At 50.0% G+C, this 21494-nt stretch overlaps 1 protein-coding gene across 9 annotated transcripts in view; it reads right to left on the reverse strand.

Moving 5' to 3' along the window:
• SCN5A (sodium voltage-gated channel alpha subunit 5) overlaps positions 1–21494 on the reverse strand; it is an 89478-nt gene that overhangs the window by 22016 nt on the left and 45968 nt on the right. For 5 of the 9 annotated variants that reach the window (XM_073222453.1, XM_073222452.1, XM_037014347.2 and 2 more), the window contains 6 exons: positions 21303–21435; positions 20281–20519; positions 9136–9309; positions 7588–7944; positions 3889–4314; positions 2570–2731 (listed from right to left, as the gene is read on the reverse strand). In XM_073222453.1, coding sequence (XP_073078554.1) covers positions 2570–2731; positions 3889–4314; positions 7588–7944; positions 9136–9309; positions 20281–20519; positions 21303–21435 — 1491 coding nt within the window. The remainder of the gene's footprint in view (positions 1–2569; positions 2732–3888; positions 4315–7587; positions 7945–9135; positions 9310–20280; positions 20520–21302; positions 21436–21494) is intronic. The other 4 variants (XM_037014349.2, XM_037014350.2, XM_037014351.2 and 1 more) reach the window with 2 other exon arrangements.

Below are 21494 nucleotides of genomic sequence, written 5' to 3' on the forward strand. Positions count from 1 at the left end.
GCCTCGAGCCCAGTCTAGGGGAGCCTGAGCTTCCTGGGCAAGGTCCTGGACTAGCTCCTACTGCAGGAATGGGAATCGGGGCCCACTGAGGGCCCATCGGGGCTGAGAAAAGGCTGGACCTCTGGGCTCCAGGCCCTATGGTTCTGGCCGACTGGAGCCTAAGGTAAAGGGTACAGGGGTGGGAAGGGGTTCTGTGAAATCACAAGATGGGGGATGCATTGGCTGGGAGCAAAACAGACGTGAGCAGCAACATGACGCACACTAGGACACAGATGCGTGGTGGTAGCATGGCACACACACAGAACACAGGTAGGCCGTGCCCAGAGCAGAGCCAGAACCAGAATTGGGGGCCCACACAGGGAGGTCAGACATGCAGAGGGCAGGCTGGCACCTCAGCCCATGCTTCTTGCCCAATTCACATGGGGCTGGCATGATGCACAGAGCCCAGAGTAAGAACCACAGGATTCTAGAAACTTCCCTGCCTGGCCATGCAGGTTCCTTGCCCTGACCTCACGTGGTCTGAGTATAGAGGCAGGTGCAGGCAGCGTGCCCTTGGGAGCATCTGTGTTTGTCATGTGTGGGTGCCAGCACACAGGGGGCTGTGGTGAGCACCGCTGGGGCTTTGCCAGTTCCCCAGTTAAGTCAGCACAATCATCCCCAGCTGCTTAACACTGGGTGCTTAGCATCCAGAAAACTGCCTTTAGCCTCGGAGCTGCCATCCCTGGAAAAGGCTTGGGGGTGACAGTTTAAGCCAGAGCTGGCTGGCCCTAGTGACACACTGATACGGGAGCACAAAAAGGCTAGCCCCTTGTCCCAGGTGGACGGTGCTGTGCTGCTGTTCATGCTGCAGAGCACCCCATTAGACCAGGAGGCTGAGTCCAGCTTCCACACCCTTCAAAGCTTCTCCTTTACCTCAGTTTCTCCTGAAGGTTCCCCCTCAGTCAATAATGTGCACAGGATGCGACCTCAGGCTCTACTTCCAAGAACACACCCTAAATACAGGTGTGGCAGGTGCAGGGCTTCTGTGAAGGCAGGGGCCCTTCCTTGGCTTCAGATCCTGTCTAAGCCCCCAGGGGAGCCGCCTAGAGGTGGTCTGAGGTCTGGGAGTGGCCCTGCTCCTGAAGCCGCTCCTTCTCTCTGCCTCTGTCACTTGCTCCACCGGTGTCTCCGAGTCCCTCTAGTTCTGAGGTTTGCCTCTAGTTCTGCAGGAATGGGAATCGGGGCCCACTGAGGGCCCATCGGGGCTGAGCAAAGGCTGGACCTCTGGGCTCCAGGCCCTATGGTTCTGGCCGACTGGGGGAAGCCGGATTCCGGCGGGGGACTGCACCTTGGTACAGTGGAGCCAAGGGGTGGGGGCTTGCCTTTGTGGCCCATGGCTCTGCAGGACCCCCCTTCCCCAGCTTCATCTGGAGGCACTGAGCTGAGAAAGGAAGCCCAGGAGGTCTTCACACTTTCCTTTTCAGACACTGGAGCTCCTAGAGTATCACGGCTGTCGTGCCGGGGGGCACGTTCTCAGGACCCAGAGCAGGTGAGGCGAGGGGTCCTCCTCCCAGGAAAGCCCCAGCCCACCTCTCCTTTTTATAGGCCCACCGTGAGCTGAGCCAACAAGGAAGGAGTGCCATCATTCCAGTGGATGGCGCCTTCTCCATGACTTCCCACCCAGCCTGTGTCTCCTGCTTCCACAGGCCCTTGTGCCAGACCCTCCCGGGAGGAGTGCGACCTGCAGTCAGGATGTTGATTCCAGCAGGCCCTTGTGCTCCAAAGCACCGTGACCGAAAAGTCTCCTGCAGGCCATCCAGGAGAGTGACCAGGCAAAGGGGAATGTTCTGTAGAGCAGGTCACAGCTGCTGGACTGACAGCCAAGGCCAGGCTGCAGGGCGATGGCCGCTGCGCCATCTCTGGATGCTAGCCTCCACGTTCCATGCGCTGGGTGCAATTGGGGTGGGGTGCGGTCGGCTGGGCTGCCATCCTTTAGCTCGGGGGTGCTTATGGGACCAGGCAGGGAGTGGACTGCAGTCAGGTGGGTGGAGTCTGTGGCTGCAGAGAGCCTTGGCCAGCACCCAGGAGCTCTTTATTACCTGTCTCCAGTGGGGAGGTGCCTCTAATTGTTTTTCAAGAGAAGCCAGAAATGCAGACTTCTTAAATAATCAAAAGCTTCTCGGTCTTAAATGTTGGCAGCTAATTCAAATGAAAACCCTTTCTGGCCAGAAGAACCATACAGTAGGCCTAGGCCTCCTGTCTGCGGCCTCTGCTTTAGTCCAGGTGAGAAGAGGCTGGTGGCCAGTGTGCCAAGAACTTGTTCACAGAACTTCCTGAAGTCCTCTGGGATGGGGTGCTTCACAGGACAAATGTTTGCCAAACACGGCCAAAGCACAGGAACCAAATGGGGAGATGGGGTGGGGCCCATGGAGGCATGGGGTTGGTCCTGCACTGGGCCTCATGCTCCCCTGTGGGCGGGTCTCCCATGCTGCCCCTGTCCAGCAGCTGTGGCTGCCACCAACATGCAGATGTGAGCCAGATGTTTGTGGCCTTGCTGCGGTGGGGCTTCAGGCACAGAGGTGTGCATTACCTCGCTGCCCGCTGGGGCCGGGGGCTCCACTTTCCGCTGTTGCCGCCAGTCTGCCTGAGCTGCAGGGCCCCTGGCCTCAGAGGAGGTGGTTTCTGACACCTGGCTCCAGGCCCTGGGCTCTGGGAGGGCCTCTGGGCTGCCTGACACAGGCTGGGACTCCTGCTGAAGAGACCCCGGCTCAAGAGCTACCCAGCCAGAGTGCTTCCAGGGCCCTGCCCATGCAAATGGGGTGCAGCTTCCTGAAGACCCCCTCAGGGCTTGGAGTGGGCAGCTGGGAGCCTCCTGGTAGGTACAGGGCAAGGGCCCTCATCAGACAAAGGCCCTGGTCAGCTGGGCACGAATACCCCTACCTCCTGGAAGGTGCAGTTGGGCTGTGACGCTGGATCTCAATTGCTGGAACCCAACCTCAGATGGGCATGCTGACTTCCCTATTATCTCCCAGGGCACCCCCAGCTTGCGTGCACATTCACACGTGTGCACACATGCACATACTGGCCCTAGGGAGCGAGAGCCAACAGGCTCAGGAGAGGAGAGGAAAGGGGAGGAGGGGCCACAGGGATTTGCAGGGAGCACCAGGAGATGCTCAGCGCCCCTGCCCCCTGCCTGCCCCTTCCTCAGCCTGAATGGACAGGAGGACAGATGAAGCCTGGAGCCTGGGAGCTGGTCCCTAACAGGAGCAGCTGTTCCTCACAGTCAGACCCACCCAGGGCAGGCCCTCCCGGGATGGGCCCAACTAAACAGAACCTCTCACTGACCCACAGACCCCAGGGGCAGCCATCGAGCCTGGCTCAGGCAGGGAGAACTGGGGGGCAGGCAGGGCATGCTGTCTCTTTTGTCCAGGCTGGTCCTAAGTGTTAAAAATAACAGGTCGAGAGATAAGATAGTGCTGCCTCTGACACCCGCCATCCGGGGGACGTTATTTTTAAATCTCAGGGTTAGCCCTGGCTGGGAGGGGGAAGGCAGTCAGGGGGGTCAGGGGACTGTACTCATGTCTTACCAAGACATTCCACCTCGCTAGTCCTGGAGGGGGACAAGGGTTGGGGAGGGGGCTGAGGCCAGGGCTTCCGGCTCTGTCTTGGATGCGTGACTCTGTTGTCGCACCTCAGTTCCCCTTTCTGTGCAATTAGGTGCCCATGACCAGCCAGGGGTTGAATGATGGCCCCTCCCAGACCTGCTCCTGGGCTGGGCAGGGGAGACAGCACCCCTCTGTGAGGCGGCTCTTAGGGGGTGGCTGGTCTAGTGTCCCTGAGCAAGGCTGGGTGCCCCGGACAGGAGAGCCCAGCCCTGTCTGTGTCCATGGGGTGGCGGGGGGCCCTCACCTGCTTGCTAGACTCTTCCTCGGTGCCCAGGCTGCTCTCCTCCTCTCGGTCATCTGTGTCTGACTCTGCCACGGCAATGGGCACACACACAGGCTCCAGATCCCCGGGGGTGCCCTCGCCTGGCCTCTTGCCTTCTTCAAACCGTGTCTCCTTGCGGGGGGGTGCCTTCTCGGCCTCAGGTGGTGGGAAGCTGGAGGTGGCAATGCAGCCAGGCATCTGGCCATGGGTGGCAAGGGCAGCGGGCTTCTGAGGCCGCTGCAGGAGCCCACAGCAGAAGTCCCAGGTGGTCCTCTTGATAAAGCGCAGGCCCCGCTGGATGCGAGCCAGCGCCAGCTGGAGGTTGTTCATCTCTCCATCCTCATCGGGGGCTGTGAGGTTGTCTGCGCTGAAGGAGCTGAGCAGCAGGGCCAGGAAGAGGTTCAGGACCTGTGGAGGCAGTGGGTCGGTCAGGCTCACCACGGTGGGTGCCATGCTAAGAGCACTTACTCCGGGCCACCACGGGAAAAATGAGACCCTGGGGACTTTAAGGACTGCTGATGGCAAAGCTCTATGGTGGAATGCTGGGCCCTGGGCCCTCATTCTAACCCCCATTCTCTCTAATACAGAGTTTGGCTGTATGAGGAAAGGCAGATTCTCACCCCTCCTCCCAAGGACTCAGATACAGTCTGAGTTGATGACATTCGGACCCAGGTCTCTTGAGTCTTGACCTAGGTTCTGCGGAGAACCCTGGGTTCATTCAGTGTCACAGCCTGCAGAGGGGGCCTTGCCACCTCAGGAATGGTAGGGGACTATGGGGTCAGGCTGAGCGTAGCTCCGTGGGAAGTGGGATCCAGTCTGGGTGGGTTCGTGTGATCCCTCAGTCTTCCCATGGTTCTGGACTGCTGCTTGTTGTTAAACCCTCCTGCAAGGGTGAAGTTCTAGCTTTTGTTAAAAAAGAGAACTTGGGCTGAGTGACAAGGTGAAGGGGAAGAAGACAGTGGTGGGCTTGTCCCCACATACAGGTCAGATGGGCTCATGAGCACCGCTGGGCCAACAGGCCTGAGACCCAGCTCCCCGCCTTGGCTTGCTGTCTTGTCCTCCCAGCCACCCCAGAAGGGAGATCAGCTGAATGGGGGCCCAGGGCCAGGTGGCGTATAAAGGTGGGCACACTCTTCTCTTCGGGAACCCACTGTATGCCCATGCTCAGCTTCTCACAAGCCCCTGGGACACGCCTCCCCTGTCAGAGAGCTGGGAACAGAATGCTGATGAAGACAGTGGGTAAGGCTGGATTACCTGGAGTCAGGAGCATGCCTCTGGTTTAAAACCTAACACACGTTCATGTGGGCAGTATGGCAAGGCTAGGAAGAGGCATCTCCCCTGCCATCTCTACAGAGAGATGATCACTTTGACACGTGGCAGCCTTTTTTATGTCCTTGCAGTGGGGTGTGGCATGTGATGTGATAGAGAGCTGCTGTCCACGCCGACTCTGGCCTGGCCCCTGGCCTCCATCCACCCTGCCGGCCTGGCCTGCCTCTGCCTGGTGCCCACCCTGAACCTGCCCACACAGCCCCACCTGCGCCTGACCCCACGTCCCCTGACCGGCAGGCTGGGAGCAGGGCTCCCCAGGCTGGGCTCCTGCCAGTGCTTTCCTGTCAATCATGCTGCTGCTGCACTGGCCTGATCAGCACTTCCCACTTCAGTGGCAATCTTGCTTCCACCCACGCCTGGTGGCAGCCCAATTCCTGAGGCGGCCAGGGAGGGGGTTGCGTGGGATGTGCTAGCTTCCCTCCCCCTGCAGCCTCTAATCTTCTCATCCCCTGGCAGGTCCGCTAGGCAATTGCAGGGCTGTGTGTGAGGCCAGCTCAGCCTCCTTGGAATACAGAGTCTGCTGGGGCTTGGTGGGGGCAGAGGCAGTAACAGAGGCTTCATCCTGAGGGGGCGGCCAGTTTGAGGGATGGAAGGGGGCGTGGGGCCTGCCAAAGGCTGGGCTCTCTTGGCACTGTGCACGGATGCGCTGCTTCCTCTCTGGGCTCCATGTAGGGGCCTCAAGACTGATGCCAACTTGGCCTGGGCCTGCTGGTCTGGTCAAGGCATGGTGGGGAAAGCAGGTGGATTTGTGGAAGGGCTCTGGGATCTGTAGCCCACAGTACTGACCCACCTAAAAGCTTCTGCATGCTGATGTGGGCCTGCATCGCCCATGCCAGCAGGAGTTGGATCATGTGGATGTGAGATCTGAGCACGTGTGGGCCTCCTGTGCACCCAAGAAGGCAGCTTCCTGTCCACAGTGGACAATGATTTCTTCCTGGACCATTGACTCCTTCAGCCTGGCCTCTTCCAAAGCCTCTTCTCTGGCATTTAGACCTTGACCCCTCTCAAAGTCAGGATTCCCCCCATTGTAAAGACACAGGTGGCCCTGGGAGCCAAGGTTTGGGCCCCTCCTGGTAGCGACTCCCTCCATAGCTACCCAGGATGACAAAGGCTCCCATAGGCCCTGCTCCACCTGAACCACCACCTGCTGCACTTGGACTCTGCCTACCCTGCTCCTTCCCACTCTAGCATCAACCTGCCCATCTAGCTCCAAACCCTCCTCCAGGAAGCCTTCCAGGATTTCCCCAGCTGGTGGGGATCAATACCCATGGGTTCTTCCTTAATGGTTCTAATCATTCTGACAAGCTTGGAAGTTATTTCAGGCCTTTTCGAACTCTCCACCTCCTCAGTCTCTCCAGTTGGTGAGCAATGTCAAGGCCACATCCACTTCTGTATGCCCAACCAATGTTCTGCATGCAACAGGGACTCAGCAAATGTTTGTTAACATTGTTGAATTGAAAAACCTTGTGACAAATCACTGATACTAAATGACTGATAAAATAGTGGGTATATGAGTAAAATAAATTGAATAAAAATGAGTACATTTTGACTAAATAGGTAAATAGATAGGTGAATGAATGAATGAGCAAATGAGTGATGTGAATGGATGGATGGGTCACTGAGTGAGCAGACAGCTGGACAGATACGTGAGGAGATGGATGGGACTGTGAGTGAGTGGATGAGACAGGTGCGGGGGTCGATTATGAGTGGAGGGATGGATGAGTGGAAAGAGGGGTAAGGGGTGGATGGGTGGACAGACGGATGGGAGAGTGGATGGATGAATGGTTTGTGTGTGTTTATGAAGGAATGGGGTTGATGAATAGGTGAATGAAGGGTGATGAATGGGTGGCTGGGTATGTAAGTGAATGAGTAGATGGGGATTATAGGTGGATGGCTGGGTAAGTAAGTGAATGGATAGGAGGACTGGTAACTGAGTGAGTAGGTGACGGAGAGGTGGACAGATGGATAGATGAATTGGTGGGTGGGTGACTGATGAGCAAGTGGATGGGCAGATGATTGGATGAGTAGAGAGATAAAGAATGAATAGGTATTTGAGTAATAGATGGACTGATGGTAAGTGTGTAGATGGATGGATAAGTGGTACCCGGGTGTGTGGATGAATGAATGGGTGAGTTGACAGGTGGAGGATGGGTGAATGAATAGATGGATAGATGGATGACACATAAGTGCATGGATGGGAGACTGATGGGTGTAGTTTGGTGAACAGATGGCTGAGTGAATGGATGGATGGAAGGAAGGTTAAGTGAATGGACAGATGGATGACTGGTGGGTGGGTAGCTGGGTGAACAATGGATGGGTAGGTGAGTGTGTAGTGACTGTTGGTTGACTTACCACCAGGTTGCCGATGACCATAACAAGCAAGAAGACCAGCAGGCACAGCGACTGCCCAGACACCTCCATGCAGTCCCACATGGTCTCAATCCACTCGCCACAGAGGATGCGAAAGATGATGAGAAAAGCGTGGAAGAAGTCCATCATGTGCCAGCGGGGCAGCAGGCCAGAGTCGCTGATGCGGTGCCTCAGCTCTGAGTAATTCTTGCCAAAGAGCTGCATGCCCACCACAGCGAAGATGAACACGATGATGGCCAGCACCAGCGTCAGGTTCCCCAGCGCCCCCACTGAGTTCCCGATGATCTTGATGAGTGTGTTCAGTGTGGGCCACGATTTGGCCAGCTTGAAGACTCGCAGCTGGAGAGGGAGGTGTCCTGGTGAGGGGCTCGGGCTCCCACTGCCCACGGACACCTGTACCCCCAGCACCTGCCTGAGAGTCCAGGGAGACCTTGGACGCCTGTCTCTCACTGTCCCTCCAAGAGCACACACCACTGTTTCTGTCCACAGCCTGTGGGTGGCTTTGATGGACTCTGCCCTGGGAGTCACGTTAATGCCCCAGTCTACCCCAACTTATCTCCCCTGCTTGGCCCTTCTCTTTGTCCCCATACCAGCTTCCTGCCTCCCTTGGTCTCACTGCGAGGAACCTCCCAGTAGATCCCCCAACATGGAATGGCCCTCCTCTTCCAGATTCATCCTCATCCTCATCAGGTGTGGAGCTCCAACCGCCTGACACTGCCTGTCCCTGCATCCTTCTGTCCTCTGTTATCACAGGGAAAGGAAGGGAGCCAGGCCTTGTGCTTAGGATGGATAAACTCAATCAGAACTCCCAACAGCCACATGGGCCGGCACTACTATTACCCCCTTTGACAGATGAAGGAGCCGACCCCTAAGGCTGGAGTGACTTGTCTCTGCCCCTTGGCCCATGGCAGTGGAGTTGGGATCAGCACAGAACCCATAGCCTGGGCTTTCCTCCCTGCCCTTACCCTCCTGCTTTCCTGGCCCCCAGGGAAGCCACCAGCAGGGCTCAGGCCCTCCTGGGAGGAAGCTTCCTGACTGCTTTCAGTCCCACATCTGGGCCTCTCAGAGAGTGGCCCACTGGCCGGCAGCTGGGATTGCCTGAGATTACGGAACCAGCACCTGCACTTTAACAAGATCCCCACACAATCTGTGGGTCATTAATGTTCCCCAAATTCCAATTCTGAAGCCAGCAGGCAGAGCCCCAGATGAGCCGCCAGCACACCTGGCCCCACCTGGTGCTTGCCATGTGGCCTTCTCTCCGAGTCTGAGTCTCCTCATCTGCGGAATGGGGATGAAGTAATATTAGCTCCTTTCCTGGGACCCTGTGAGGACTACAGGGCTGAGTCACACAGGGCCCTGCAGGTCATCCAGATGGCCGACCTGGAGGGATGTCTCCTGCCTTGCCCCCTCTGTGACCTCGCAGCAGCACCGGGGTATCTAGCAAATGGCTGCTGGGCGTGCAGAGCAGAACTGGCTGCATGGCGACCTTGGTGGAGAGCCCCCCACCCCGCCGCGGGCCCAGCCAGGTACCAGGCGGAAGGAACGTAGCACTGACAGGTTGCCCATGCGGGACAGGCCCAGCTCCATGAGGCTGAGGATGACAATGATGCTGTCGAAGATGTTCCAGCCCTGCTGGAAGTAGTAGTAGGGGTCGAGAGCAATGATCTTGAAGGTCATCTCTGCTGTGAAGATGCCCGTGAAGACCTGGAGAGGGGACAAGAGTTGTGGGTTCCCAGTGCTTGGGGGTCCGTCCTGGGCTCTGATGACATCCAGGTGCCCAGCAGGTGCTCCTTGGGGACAGCTGGGCCGGAGGCCCCAGCCCTCTCTGCAGCCCACCCTGTGTGACCTGCCAGCCTGGCCCTCCCAAACAGCTGGCTCGTCACAGGCTCCACAGAGACTTACAGCTCTGGGAGTCCCTGGGAGCCCCTGGGGGCTGGAGGCGCAGGTGGGCAATGACAACTCGGCCCAGACACCCTCCAGCCTGTGTAGCCATGGGAAGGGCCCTGGCTCCACACACGCTGGGCACACCACCCCCTGCAAACACCTCGCACTGCCCCTTCCCTCCCGTGCACATACTGAGCTCTCCTCACTGAAGTGGTGGCCAGCCACTGTTTCTTTTTTCTTTTTTTTTTTTTTGAGAGGGCATCTCTCATATTTATTGATCAAATGGTTGTTAACAACAATAAAATTCTGTATAGGGGACTCAATGCACAGTCATTAATCAACTCCAAGCCTATATCTCAACAGTCTCCAATCTTCTGAAGCATAACGAACAAGTTCTTACATGGTGAACAAGGTCTTACATAGTGAATAAGTTCTTACATGGTGAACAGTACAAGGGCAGTCATATTACAGAAACTTTAGGTTTTGATCATGCATCATGAACTATAAACAATCAAGTCAGATATGATTATTCATTTGATTTTTATACTTGATTTATATGTGAATCCCACATTTCTCCCTTATTATTATTATTATTTTTTAATAAAATGCTGAAGTGGTAGGTAGATGCAAGATAAAGGTAGAAAACATAGTTTAGTGCTGTAAGAGGGCAAATGTAGATGATCAGGTGTGTGCCTATGGACTAAGTATTAATCCAAGCTAGACAAGGGCAGCAAAACATCCACGGATGCAGAAGATTTCTCTCAAAACAGGGGGGGTGAGGTTCTGAGCCTCACCTCTGTTGGTCCCCAATTTCTCTCCTGATGGCCCCCCCTGCAACTGTGCCTGTCCAGCCACTGTTTCTTGAGGGCTGACTATGTGCCCCATCCTGGCTTGAATGTTTTGCATGTGTCTTTTAATCCATTCAATGACCCATCAAGGAAAGTATCATTATCCCCACTCTACAGGTAAGGAAACTGAGGCACTGAGCAGTTAGTAACCTGCCTGGTGTCACGTAGCCAGTGAGGCTGAGACCAGGAAACGAACCTGGCATTGTCCTTCAAGATTTAGAGCAACCCCCTCTCCCTTCTGGGGTTGTTCCTGAGGTAGACAGAGGCTAGCCTTCACCTGAGTCATTGACTCCTGGGTCTGGAGCCGCCCAGCCTGGCCAGCAGAGTCCCACGGCCAAAGAACCCAGTGTGTGGTGGCCAGGCAGTGATGAGCACAGCCAACTGCTCCAGTGGGGCAACTGCTACGACAGGTGTGTGGTTCCAGGAGGAGGGATGAATGGATGGATGGAAGGAAGGTTAAGTGAATGGACAGATGGATGACTGGTGGGTGGGTAGCTGGGTGAACGATGGGTAGGTGAGTGTGTAGTGACTGCTGGCTGACTTACCACCAGGTCTGCCGGGCTCTACTCATCCAATCATCTGCCCATCCAGCCATCCACCTGTTCATCAATCACCCACCCACCAATGCATCTGTCCATCTGTCCACCTCTCCCTCACCTATGCACTCAGTTACCAGTCCTCCTGGGACCACACACCTGTCGTAGCAGTTGTGTAACTGGCGGGAAGTTGGGCCCCATATGCAAGGCTTTCTTGGAGCTGGGGCTGATTCTGAGGGCAGCTGTATGGGAGGGCCGAGGTCACAGGGCAGGCCTCCTGGGGACAGTACCAGGCCTGCAGCAGCTGTTGGGGGGCAGGGAACTTGCTGGGGTCAGCAGTCAGGAGGGGGCGTCATCTTCCCTTTTGCACCCACCTGAGGGGTTTGGGACTGAAAGGACAGGAGAGGCACCTTGGTCAGCCCAGCACAGGCCCATCCTCCTCTCCATGGCTGTGGGCACCAGGAGGAAGCAGGTCGGGCTGGTGTGGGAGGGCACCACCCCAGCCCGGCCCTCATGACTTTGGTGCCCAGGACTGTTCCCCCACCAGCTGGGCCGTCCCCTGAAATCCTGCCACCTCAGCCCAAACGGGAGCTGCTCTTGCAGGCAGGGAGGTATCCGGGGGCTCTGCTCCTTTCCCAGTACCCCGCCTGCTCCCTGGTTGTGTCCAGAGCTTTGCCACTGCCTCCTATTGCTCTTCCAACCACGCTTCCCTCCTTGCCTCCTGGTTGTGCCCTCCTCAGGACCTTTGTTCTTGCTGCTCCCTTTCCCTACATGCCCTGCCTGTAAGGTCTCAGCTTAGAAGCCACCTACTGGATGCCTCCCAGACACCTAAAACCACAGCCCCTCCCACTGAACTCCCCAGCCTTCTTCCTTCACTTTTCTTTGGTGCACCGCCTGACACATACCACACATGGAGCTGCAGATCTGTTCCCAGAGTTTCCGAGAATGTAAGCCCCACAACAGAGGGACCTTTTCTGTCTGTACCTAGAATGGTGCCCAGCCAGTAGGCAGCCCACCAATATTTGTTGAACAAACACACAAGGTTGGGCCTTTGGCCTTCAGCCCCTGGAGTCCTGCAGCACCCAGCTCCGTTTTCCATCTTCTGGGAGGCTTTCCTACCCTTCGGGGACTTTGGCCACACGCCCCACCCTGAGAGCCGCTGAGGGTGCCCGGCTTGCCCCTTCCCCTGATCTCCCCAGCCCCTGCCTGAGCATGCCTGGTGAGGTGTTCTTAAGGACAGCTGACTAACGCTCACTTCTGGCGAAAGGGTTCAGGAAAGATCCACCGCCTCACTTTGCCCAGGTTCACAGCTATTTGGCAGAAAGGCAGCAGATATTAGGTGGCACTGGAAGTCAGGAAGAAAAAGATGGCAGAGGCTCTCAGGCACATGCCTTTGAGGAAATGATAAGCAAAGACTCCACAGCCTCACTTGGAAGTGCCGGAGAAATGCAGAATCTTGAGGACCCCAGACACGCTGAAGCAGATCTGTGTTTTGGCTAGGCTCCTGGGTGGTCTGACGTTTGAGAGGTGCTATTTCCAAGCCTCGCTCTCAAATGTGGTGCATTTTGGAATGGCCTAGGATCTTTAAAAATACTGATTCCTGGAGCCTACTCCTCGAGTGTCTAGTTAAACTGGATGGCATGCAGCCCAGATACTGAGATTTTTTTTAAAAGCCTTCCTGGAGATGCTAATATGCAGCTAAGCTTGGGAGCCATTGCTTTAGAAGTGCATTGATTTTGGTGCCAGAATCCTCCTTCCAAAGGATCAGCCCAGGGTTTCTAAGGCCTTGCAATCAAAGCTTGTTGGGTTAAGACATGTAGAGAACGGCAGCCAGACCCGGGTTTCAAAGCAGGGTCTGCCACTGTGTGGTCTCAGGCGTTTCCTCATCTGTCTGAGCCTTGTGTGCCCCATATGTAAAATGCGGATAATGACACCTCCATAGGTTTCTGTGAGTTGGAGCGAATGGCTGCAAAGTGGATACCCCAGATGCAAAGGAGATCTCTGCTATCATCATCAGCAATTACTATGACTGCAGGGATTGCTGGGAGCTCCAGGCCCAGGCCCTGCTGTCTTCAGACAGAGACAATCCCGCATGTTTTACGACTCACTGGGACCTGGCAGACAGTGGCTTTGAGTGTGGCACCTACTCACCTTGACTCCAGGTAGGAGGGCCACTGAGCCATCAGTGCTAATGGCTTCCCAGAAAGTTGGGGGGACTTTTGGGGAACCCTAAACCCTCCTTGACCTTGGCATGTGTTTTTAATGGGATTACACCGTATACACTGTAAACTTGCTTTTAAAACACAATACCTTGTGAACATCCTTCCATACCAATGAAACATGAGCTCTTTTGTAAGTTCCTTTCATTCTCAACAACATGTTTGTGAGATTGACACATTTTGATGTGGATGTGTTCATTCTAATTGTGTACAGTATTTCACAACATTTATTTATCCATTTTTAAAAATGGATGGATGGACATTTATGTTGCTTCCAATTTTCCCCTATGATTAACAATGCTGAAAAGAACTTTCTTGTTCACAGCACCTTTTCCAGACTTGTGACTTTCTTAAGAACACAAATATCTGAAATTGTTAAGTCATAGGGTGTGCACATCTGTGATTTACCAGATATCTTGCAACTGCTCCCTGAAATGGTTCTACCAAACCCATACTCTTGAGTTCCCACTGTTTCACATACTCACCAACACACAGAGGTTTAGTTTTGATTCTCTTTTGAGGGAGAAACAGTATTTCAGTGCTGCTTTTATCTGCATTCTTCTGTTCCTTTTCATTTGTTTATAACCATGTGAATGTCCTCTCCTGGGATCTGGCTGCCACTTCCTTTGTCCACTGTTGTGGTCGTGTTTCTGCCTTTGTAGTTGCCCCTCTTTTCCTCATTAATGTGTGAGTATTCAATATCTATTCTAGGTTGCATGTATCAATTTCCAATTTGCAGCAGTGGTTTCACTTTGTTTACTGTACCCTTTGTTGTATGGATAGTATAAGTTTTAACACAGGTAAGTTTAGCAACCTTTTCTTTCATGGAACAAGCTTCTTATATTGTTGAAGAAATCCTTCCCAACCTTAGGATCTTAACTGTTTTTTCCCATTGTTATTCCAAAAGCTTAAAAGTTTTACTTTAGCACATTTAAGTGTTGAATTCAGTTTCCTGCAACTAATCAATGAGTATGGCATGGGGAGGGATCTAAATTAATTTTCTTCTTTATAGACCACGATTTTTCCCAGCAGTATTCGTTGAATAGTCTATCCTTTCCCTATTGATGTGTAACGCTGTGTGTTATTTATCAAGCCTCAAAATACACATTTCCTGTTTCTGAGTTCTCAATTCTGTAGCACTGGTCCAATTTCCCATCTCTGCACCAACACTATAATATTTTAATTATGATAGCTTTATAATATATTTTAACCCATGGGAGGGTAAATTCCCCACCTTATTTCTTAAGTTTTCCTTGATAGACTTTATTTTTCCATATGAATTTTAGGATTACCTAGTCAAGTCCTGTGGGGGGCAGGGGAAATGTATTGAGATTTTGGTTGGAATTACATTAATTTCCAGGTTAATTCAGGAAGAACTGAAATACCTACAATACTGAGACTTTCATTCACATGAAAATGGCTATGTCTCCACTTAACTAAGTCTTCTCTTGTGTTTTCCAATAGTTTTATGATTTTCTTCATATAAAATTTACTATCTTTTGCTACATTCACTCCTAGATTCTCACAATTTTTATTACTATTTGAAGTGTTAACTTTAAAAAATTACTCTCTCCAGCTGATCGCTGATGGTGGCTGGGAATACAGTTAATTTTGGTATACTGAGTCTGGACCTACCAATTCTGCTCTTTTATTAGTTCTAACAGTCTTCCTGTAGATTTTCTTGTATTATTTATGTTGATGTAATAGTCTGAAAAATACTGTTAGATCTGTTTTCCTTCCTTCTTTCAGCTTTTTTCTTCTCCAATGTATGTGGAATGAGAAGCAGAAATGGAATGAGGCTAGGGTTGCAGTTCAGCAGTGGGGTAGACCAGGTGCCTTATAGCTGGACTCTACATACAAAATGCTTGGATTTGAGTCCAAGCTCTCCCAGTCTGGGCTGTGTGACCCTGAGAGTTTATTTGACCACTCTGTGCCTCTGTTTCCTTATCAGCAAAATAGGGATAAAAAAATCACATCTCCCTTACCAGGTGTTATCAGAAATTAGGTGCTCAACAAGTATTAGCTGTGATTGTCACCAGCTTTGCCATCTCTGTCTGTGTTTGCTCCTGACTTTAGGAGTAAGGCTGTTAATGTTTTATGGTCAATTATGATATTTACTGTAGATTTTTGTAGATGTTTTTGCCAGGTTATTTCTAGTTTGCTAGGAGCTCTTATCACAAATAATTTAATTTTATTAAGTAATTTTTTGACATCAAAGTGAAGATCTGATATACTTGGAATAAACTCAACTTAATAATAAGGAGTTTTTTCTTCAGTTTCTCTTAATCATACACTGCTGGATTTGGTTGTTTAATTCTTAATCTTTTTTTTAATGACTAAAATTTCTTCTTGGTGACCCATATTTTTCTAAGAAGTTTTCACTTAGTCTGTTCAAACTATATTGGTATGAAGTTGTTTATAATGTTCTTTTGTTATGTTTTAATAGTTTGAGAGTTTACTGCGTTTTACTGCTGTTTGTGGCATTAAGCCCCTTTTCCATTCTTAATATTTGTGTCTTTGCATTTCCCTCCTATTTTAATCTTATTAAGAGTTTGCTGTCATTCTTTTCAAAAATATGTATTTTTAAAAAACACTTCTCTTTGATGAATATTGCTTTATTATTTTATTTTCTGATCTTATCTTTTCTTTGAGCTTATACTTGTTCTTTTTATAACTAATTGAATAAAATGCCTTGCTCATTAATTTCAATTTTTCTTTTAAAAATACATATACTTCAGGCTATAAATTTTCCTCTAAGTACTGCATTTGTTGCAACTCAAAAGTATTTTCATTCTCTTTCCATTATAAAGCTTTTGTGGTTTCCATGATGATATCTTTCTTGGCTATGAGTTATCTGGAAATATACTTAAAAAAATGTACCTGTTTATTAAAAATTTCTAAGTTGATTGAACAAATGGTCAGAGAACAAAGGATGCATGATACCCTGTCTTTGCTGAACTTGCTCTGAGACATAAAATGTGGTTACTTTCTAAGTGCTCCATGTGTATTTTCTTTAGTTGTTGGGTGTTAGGCTCTGCACATTCAGTAACTCGAGATTTTTATTTCTTTTATTCAAATCCCCTTTTATCCTTGCTAATCTTTTGTCAGCTTTACCCATCAGTTATTGAGCATGATCTCTCACTAAGATTGTGGTCTTGTTAAATTTATCTTATTGTCTGCTTTAGATATTTGGAAGCTATGTAGTTTGGTGCATACAAATTTATAGTCATTTTATATTCCTGGTGAACTGTTCCTTTTATCTTGATGTTTTCGAATTCTTTATCCCTCAGTAATACTTTTTGCTTTAAAGTTTATTTTGTTTGATTTGCTATAACTCCATCAATTTTCTTTATAGTATTTGCCTGCTGTATCTCTTGTCATCTCTCTTTTTAAAAATCCTTTTTGGGAATTTTGGTCCCTATATTTTGAGTATCTTTTGTAAAAATCATATACTTGAGTTTTATTTCTTTACCAAACTGACAGTTTTCCTTTTTATTGGTGACTGTAATCCACCTCTATTTATTGTGACGTCTGATATATTTGGATTTATGTCTACACTTTGTTTTGTGTCTTCTATTTTTTTTTCTCCTTTCCTTCCTTCTATTAGACTGAACTAAAATTTCTCCATTTTCCTCTCTACTAGTGTGACAATTGAGACATTCCATCTCTATCCTCTTAGTTGTTCCCTTAAAAGTTTTAACAATCAGACATAGAGTCTAAGTTACTATTTCAGGGTGCACATGAACTTCAGACTTCCTCGTCTCCAGTCCTTGCTCCTCACCCATCTCATATGCTATTGTTGTCCAAAGTTTTAGTTCCTACCTTTATACCCTCCAATCAGTCATATCACTGTCATTGTTTTAAACAGCCAGCGCCTGCTTATTTGCTTAGCTTTGTCCACATTCTCCCTCACTTCACTGGCTCACTATTTTTTTCTCAGATCTTCTCCAATCTAATGCAACCACTTCTTTCTCAAGTACAAATTTTTGTTATTTCAGAGACAATCTGTGTGTGGAAAACTCTCTCGGTCTTTGTTTAGTAGCCTTCTTAAATGGTAGTATAAACTGGATACAGAATTCTGGGTTGTCCAGTATTTTTTCTAGCACTTTGAAATTATTATTTTATTGTTGTCTGTATTCTGTTGGAGCTAATGTGGAGTCTGCTATACATCTAGTTGTTGTTCCTTACTAAGCTAAGTTGCTGTATGATGTCTTTGCTTTTGATGTTCAGCGGTTTCATCATGACATGTCTAGATATGTTTATTTTTATTTGTTCTGCACAAGATGTGTTACAATTTATGAATTCATTTTTTATCAACTCTCAGTCATCTTTTTTTAATATTCTTTTGCCTGCATTCTCTCTTTCCTTCTGGAGCTCCTATCAACTCTGCACTGGACCTTCTGGTCCTGACTTCATGTCTCTAACCTTTTATTTCATATTTTGTCTCTTCATCTCTCTGTACATTCTGGGAAACCTACTTAGATCTATATTTATATTAGTTTAATTCTCTCCCTAGCTGTATTAATGAGCTACTTGATTTATACATTGAGATTTTAATCTTATGACTATATTATCCATTTCTGGAGATTTAATTTTGCTCTTTTCCAAAGCTGTCTTATTCTTCCTCATGTTTTTAATTCCTTTTTTTTCCTTTAGTTATTATAAACATTGTTATTTTATCATCTCTACACAGCAGTTCTATTATCTGATATTCTTAAGAGGATAAGCCTGTGTGTGTGTGTGTGTGTGTGTGTGTGTGTGTGTGTGTGTGTGTATGCTGACTCTTGTTCATGGTGGAGTATTTCCTTGTATGTTTTGTAATTTAGGGAATCCAGCTTGGCCTGGGTGTTATTTATAAAAGTGTGTCCTGCCAGAGAAGTTCTGAATTTTCCTCTTTTTGGGGCCCCAAGATATCATCCTAGGACCGCTTTATGTGCTAACTTTTTAGGCATAGGTTCCAGGAACACTGTGTTATAAATCTGAACTCTAAATGTGTATAAGGCCAAATTCAGAGTCACAAGCTTCCAGAGGTTACTTTTCCCTCTATAGCCCTGGCTTTGAGGTGAGACTCTCCTTTCTTTATCATTTCCCAGTGTCACTGGCGGGTTCTTCCTGGTTCCCCATTCTACTGAATGTCGTAGGGTCATATTCTTATTGAGGCTATTCAGTTCCATCCTGTACTCACATTGTCTCAAAGACGTATCTTGTCTTAACATGAAATCCAAATCCACAGATTATCCAAATGAGCAATGTCACCCCCTCACCACCACAACTACAGAATCATTTCACATGTTTACTGTTATGGTTTTTAAGCCCCTCTTTGTATCTGGCACTTGGGGATGTTTGTTACTTTCTCATAAGCTTCACTATGCATTGCAAAGAATGTTTGCTCTATTTTTAGTTGTTTCATAGTAGGAGACTTTTCAGAGGTTCTGTCTGTAATATTGCTAGGAACAGAAATTTCACTTGTTTTTTCATTTTTGTTTATCTGTCAATCTTCTCTTACAGAATTTGTCTTCTATGGCATGCATAGAAAGGCTTTTCCCATACCAAGATTATTTCTCCATGATCACATTTGTGGTTTTGTTTCTTTACATTTAACATTGAAACCACCTACAAATATTGACTGCAAAATAATGAAAACTTTACATACCAGCAAAAACGCTATCCAAGCAGGACAAAATATAACTGCAATCCAAACACATGACCAAGCAGTAATAACTGAGCCACACATTTAACACAGCTGCAACCTGGTCACAGCTCAGTGACCCAGGGAAGCCACCAGTGCTCTCATCACCTTGACGTGCTGCTCAGTCCAACCCAATGGTCACATCCCAATAATACCACAAGAAGAAATCCTACAAGACCCCCATCTGGAGACCGCTCAGCACAAGACAGGCACAATTGTGCCATGGGACTCCTGCAGAGACATCTTTCCCATCTGTTTGCAGAAGAAGGGAAAAGAAGTAGAAATGCAGCAAAATGGACTTGAATTTGTGAAAAAATTCAAATAGACCCTTCAGAGAACTATCTAGAGTTCTGGATATGGAAAATAATAATGGCCCCAGTATAGGAGAACTGCCTGCCTGCCTGTGGGGGTAAGCAGTTGGGACCAAGATAGGGCTGGGTCTGCAGCAGGGGAAAGCTTGGGCCCCCACCCAAGCTCAGAGAGGATCCCAGGAGCTCCTTTCTGAGGCCAGGAGTCCTGTACCAGCCTTGCCCTAGGATCCCCAGAGAATGGCTGACTCTGTGTTTACATGGACAGAGCTGGGAGGGCCCTGTCCTTCAGAGTCAGGAGATAGCAGCTACATGCCCTGCTTTGCCACCACTGTGTCACTCCCTGGGCCTCAGTTTCCTGTCTTTAGAGTGAAGAGGAAGAATTTGATTTGTACTTGAAAAAAAAATCAGAATTAGATCCATTCTGACATTCAGGGACAATCTCTTTAGTAACAACAGCAATAACCACAGCTATCATTTATTTTAAGTGCTTATTGTTTTCAAACTCTGAGCCAAGCACCTTATACACAGTATCTTATTCAGTCCTCATTAGCTTCCTATGAGGTTGATATTGTCATACTAATTTTACATCTATTAAATTCAACAAACACTTATTGTGCCAATGATTGAGACTAAGTAATTTGCTTGGGGTGACATGGTAAGAGCTGAGTCAGAATACAGATCTGGCTTTGCCCGGTTTACTCAGTACACCCACCCACCCACCCATCCACCCATCTACCCACCTATCTATTCGTCCACCCATCATCTACCCATCCATCCATCCATCCATCCATCCATCCATCCATCCATCCATCCATCCATCCACCCACCCATCCATCTACCCACCTATCCATCCTTTCCCTAAGGAAGCTGCCTCATTTTGCACACATTCTCCTCCATTACTAATTGCCATGCCTCAGGTTCCTACACATTTTAGGTTCACCCCTGACCCACTTGTGTTTACTAGTCTGGATACCTTTATCCTCAGCCTCTCTCTCCCAGCTCCATTCTTTAACTCCTGAAGAGCTGATCAAGAAACTCCCTCTGCAAGTTCTTCCATAGTGACTCCCACCTTCAGAAGATCCTTTTGTGCTCTGAATCCCTCCCCTCCCCCATACAGACTGTGCCAACTATCCAAGAGCCCTTCACACCAGGATGCCCATCTGAGAGTCAGTGGCTGGCGGCCCTTACCAGGTTCCCAACCTGCAGCATCTCCTCGAATTCAGTTGTCATGTTGTAGTGCTCCAAGGCCATGAAGAGCGTGTTAAGCACAATACACATGGTGATGGTGAGGTCGGCGAATGGGTCCATGACCATGAACTTCACTTTCTGCTTGATGGACATCCACAGTGGGCAGCACTCCCAGATCAGGTAGCGCCGGGCGAAGTGGTTCCAGCATGGCGGGCACTTGCGGTGAGATGATTCCAGCTCTGGGGGGACAGCCAGTGAGTGGGTTTGCTTTTGTCAACTGCATATATATTTCTTGGTATGCTAGAAAAGACATGTGGCTCACCCAGGGAGTGACAGGGCTTCTACATGACAGGGGACAGTGAGGGCAAGGAAGGCTAAGGGAAGGAGTGTCCTGTGTCCTGTCTCCTTACTCTGGGAATGTGTGAGAAGAGGCCACAGAGACAGGCCAGAATGGGTGTGGGGAAACCTGGGATAGAACAGATGAGGACAGATGTGGGCTCTCTTAGGACGACAGACCCACACAGACAAGGACACTCAGGGGAGGATAGGCTGAAAAGGATAACACATCTGTGGCAGGCAAGTTCAGACAGGATACCTAGACAGACCAGGAAGGAATAGATGTGGACATCTGGGATGTGTTAGCACAGATAGGAAGAGCGGGCTGGGAAGCCCGGAAAGGAGGTGTGACTATACATGGGGCGAGAGGGAACAAGCTGGTGCCAAGCTCAGGTTGGGACGGGGTGGCCAGGGTGGACTGGCTGGGACCGAGGGGTAGACATGGGCTAGAACAGGATGGCCGTGGGAATGTTTGGAAGAAACCCAGACATGATTCCTGTGGCCGCCCAGGAAAGAACAGGCAGCAACAGATGAAAAGATGCCGAGGATGAGCAGAGGGGCTGGGAAGTGTGGATAGCTGTGGGGATGCCCAGGGCAGGCCCGGTGGCTGGGTACATGTGGCTCAAGTTGGGGTCACTGGAAGGCTACCTCGACCTGAGACGGGATGGGGCACGCGGGCTGCTGACCTTCCAGTGCGCTGGTGAGGACACTGACTGCACTGAGGGCCCGCTGCCGCTCTGCTGGCGTCTCGAAGCCATCCATGCATGGCACCTGGGGCGTCAGCGTTGGGGGCCTGCCTGGTTCCTCCGATGGCGTAGTCTGGATGCAGCCAGGGGATACACATCAGCCTGGGGAAGGGGTCCTGCTGCACCGAGGGC

This window comes from Manis javanica, chromosome 15 (assembly GCF_040802235.1).
Source record: "Manis javanica isolate MJ-LG chromosome 15, MJ_LKY, whole genome shotgun sequence".
NCBI classification, from domain to species: Eukaryota; Metazoa; Chordata; class Mammalia; order Pholidota; family Manidae; genus Manis; species Manis javanica.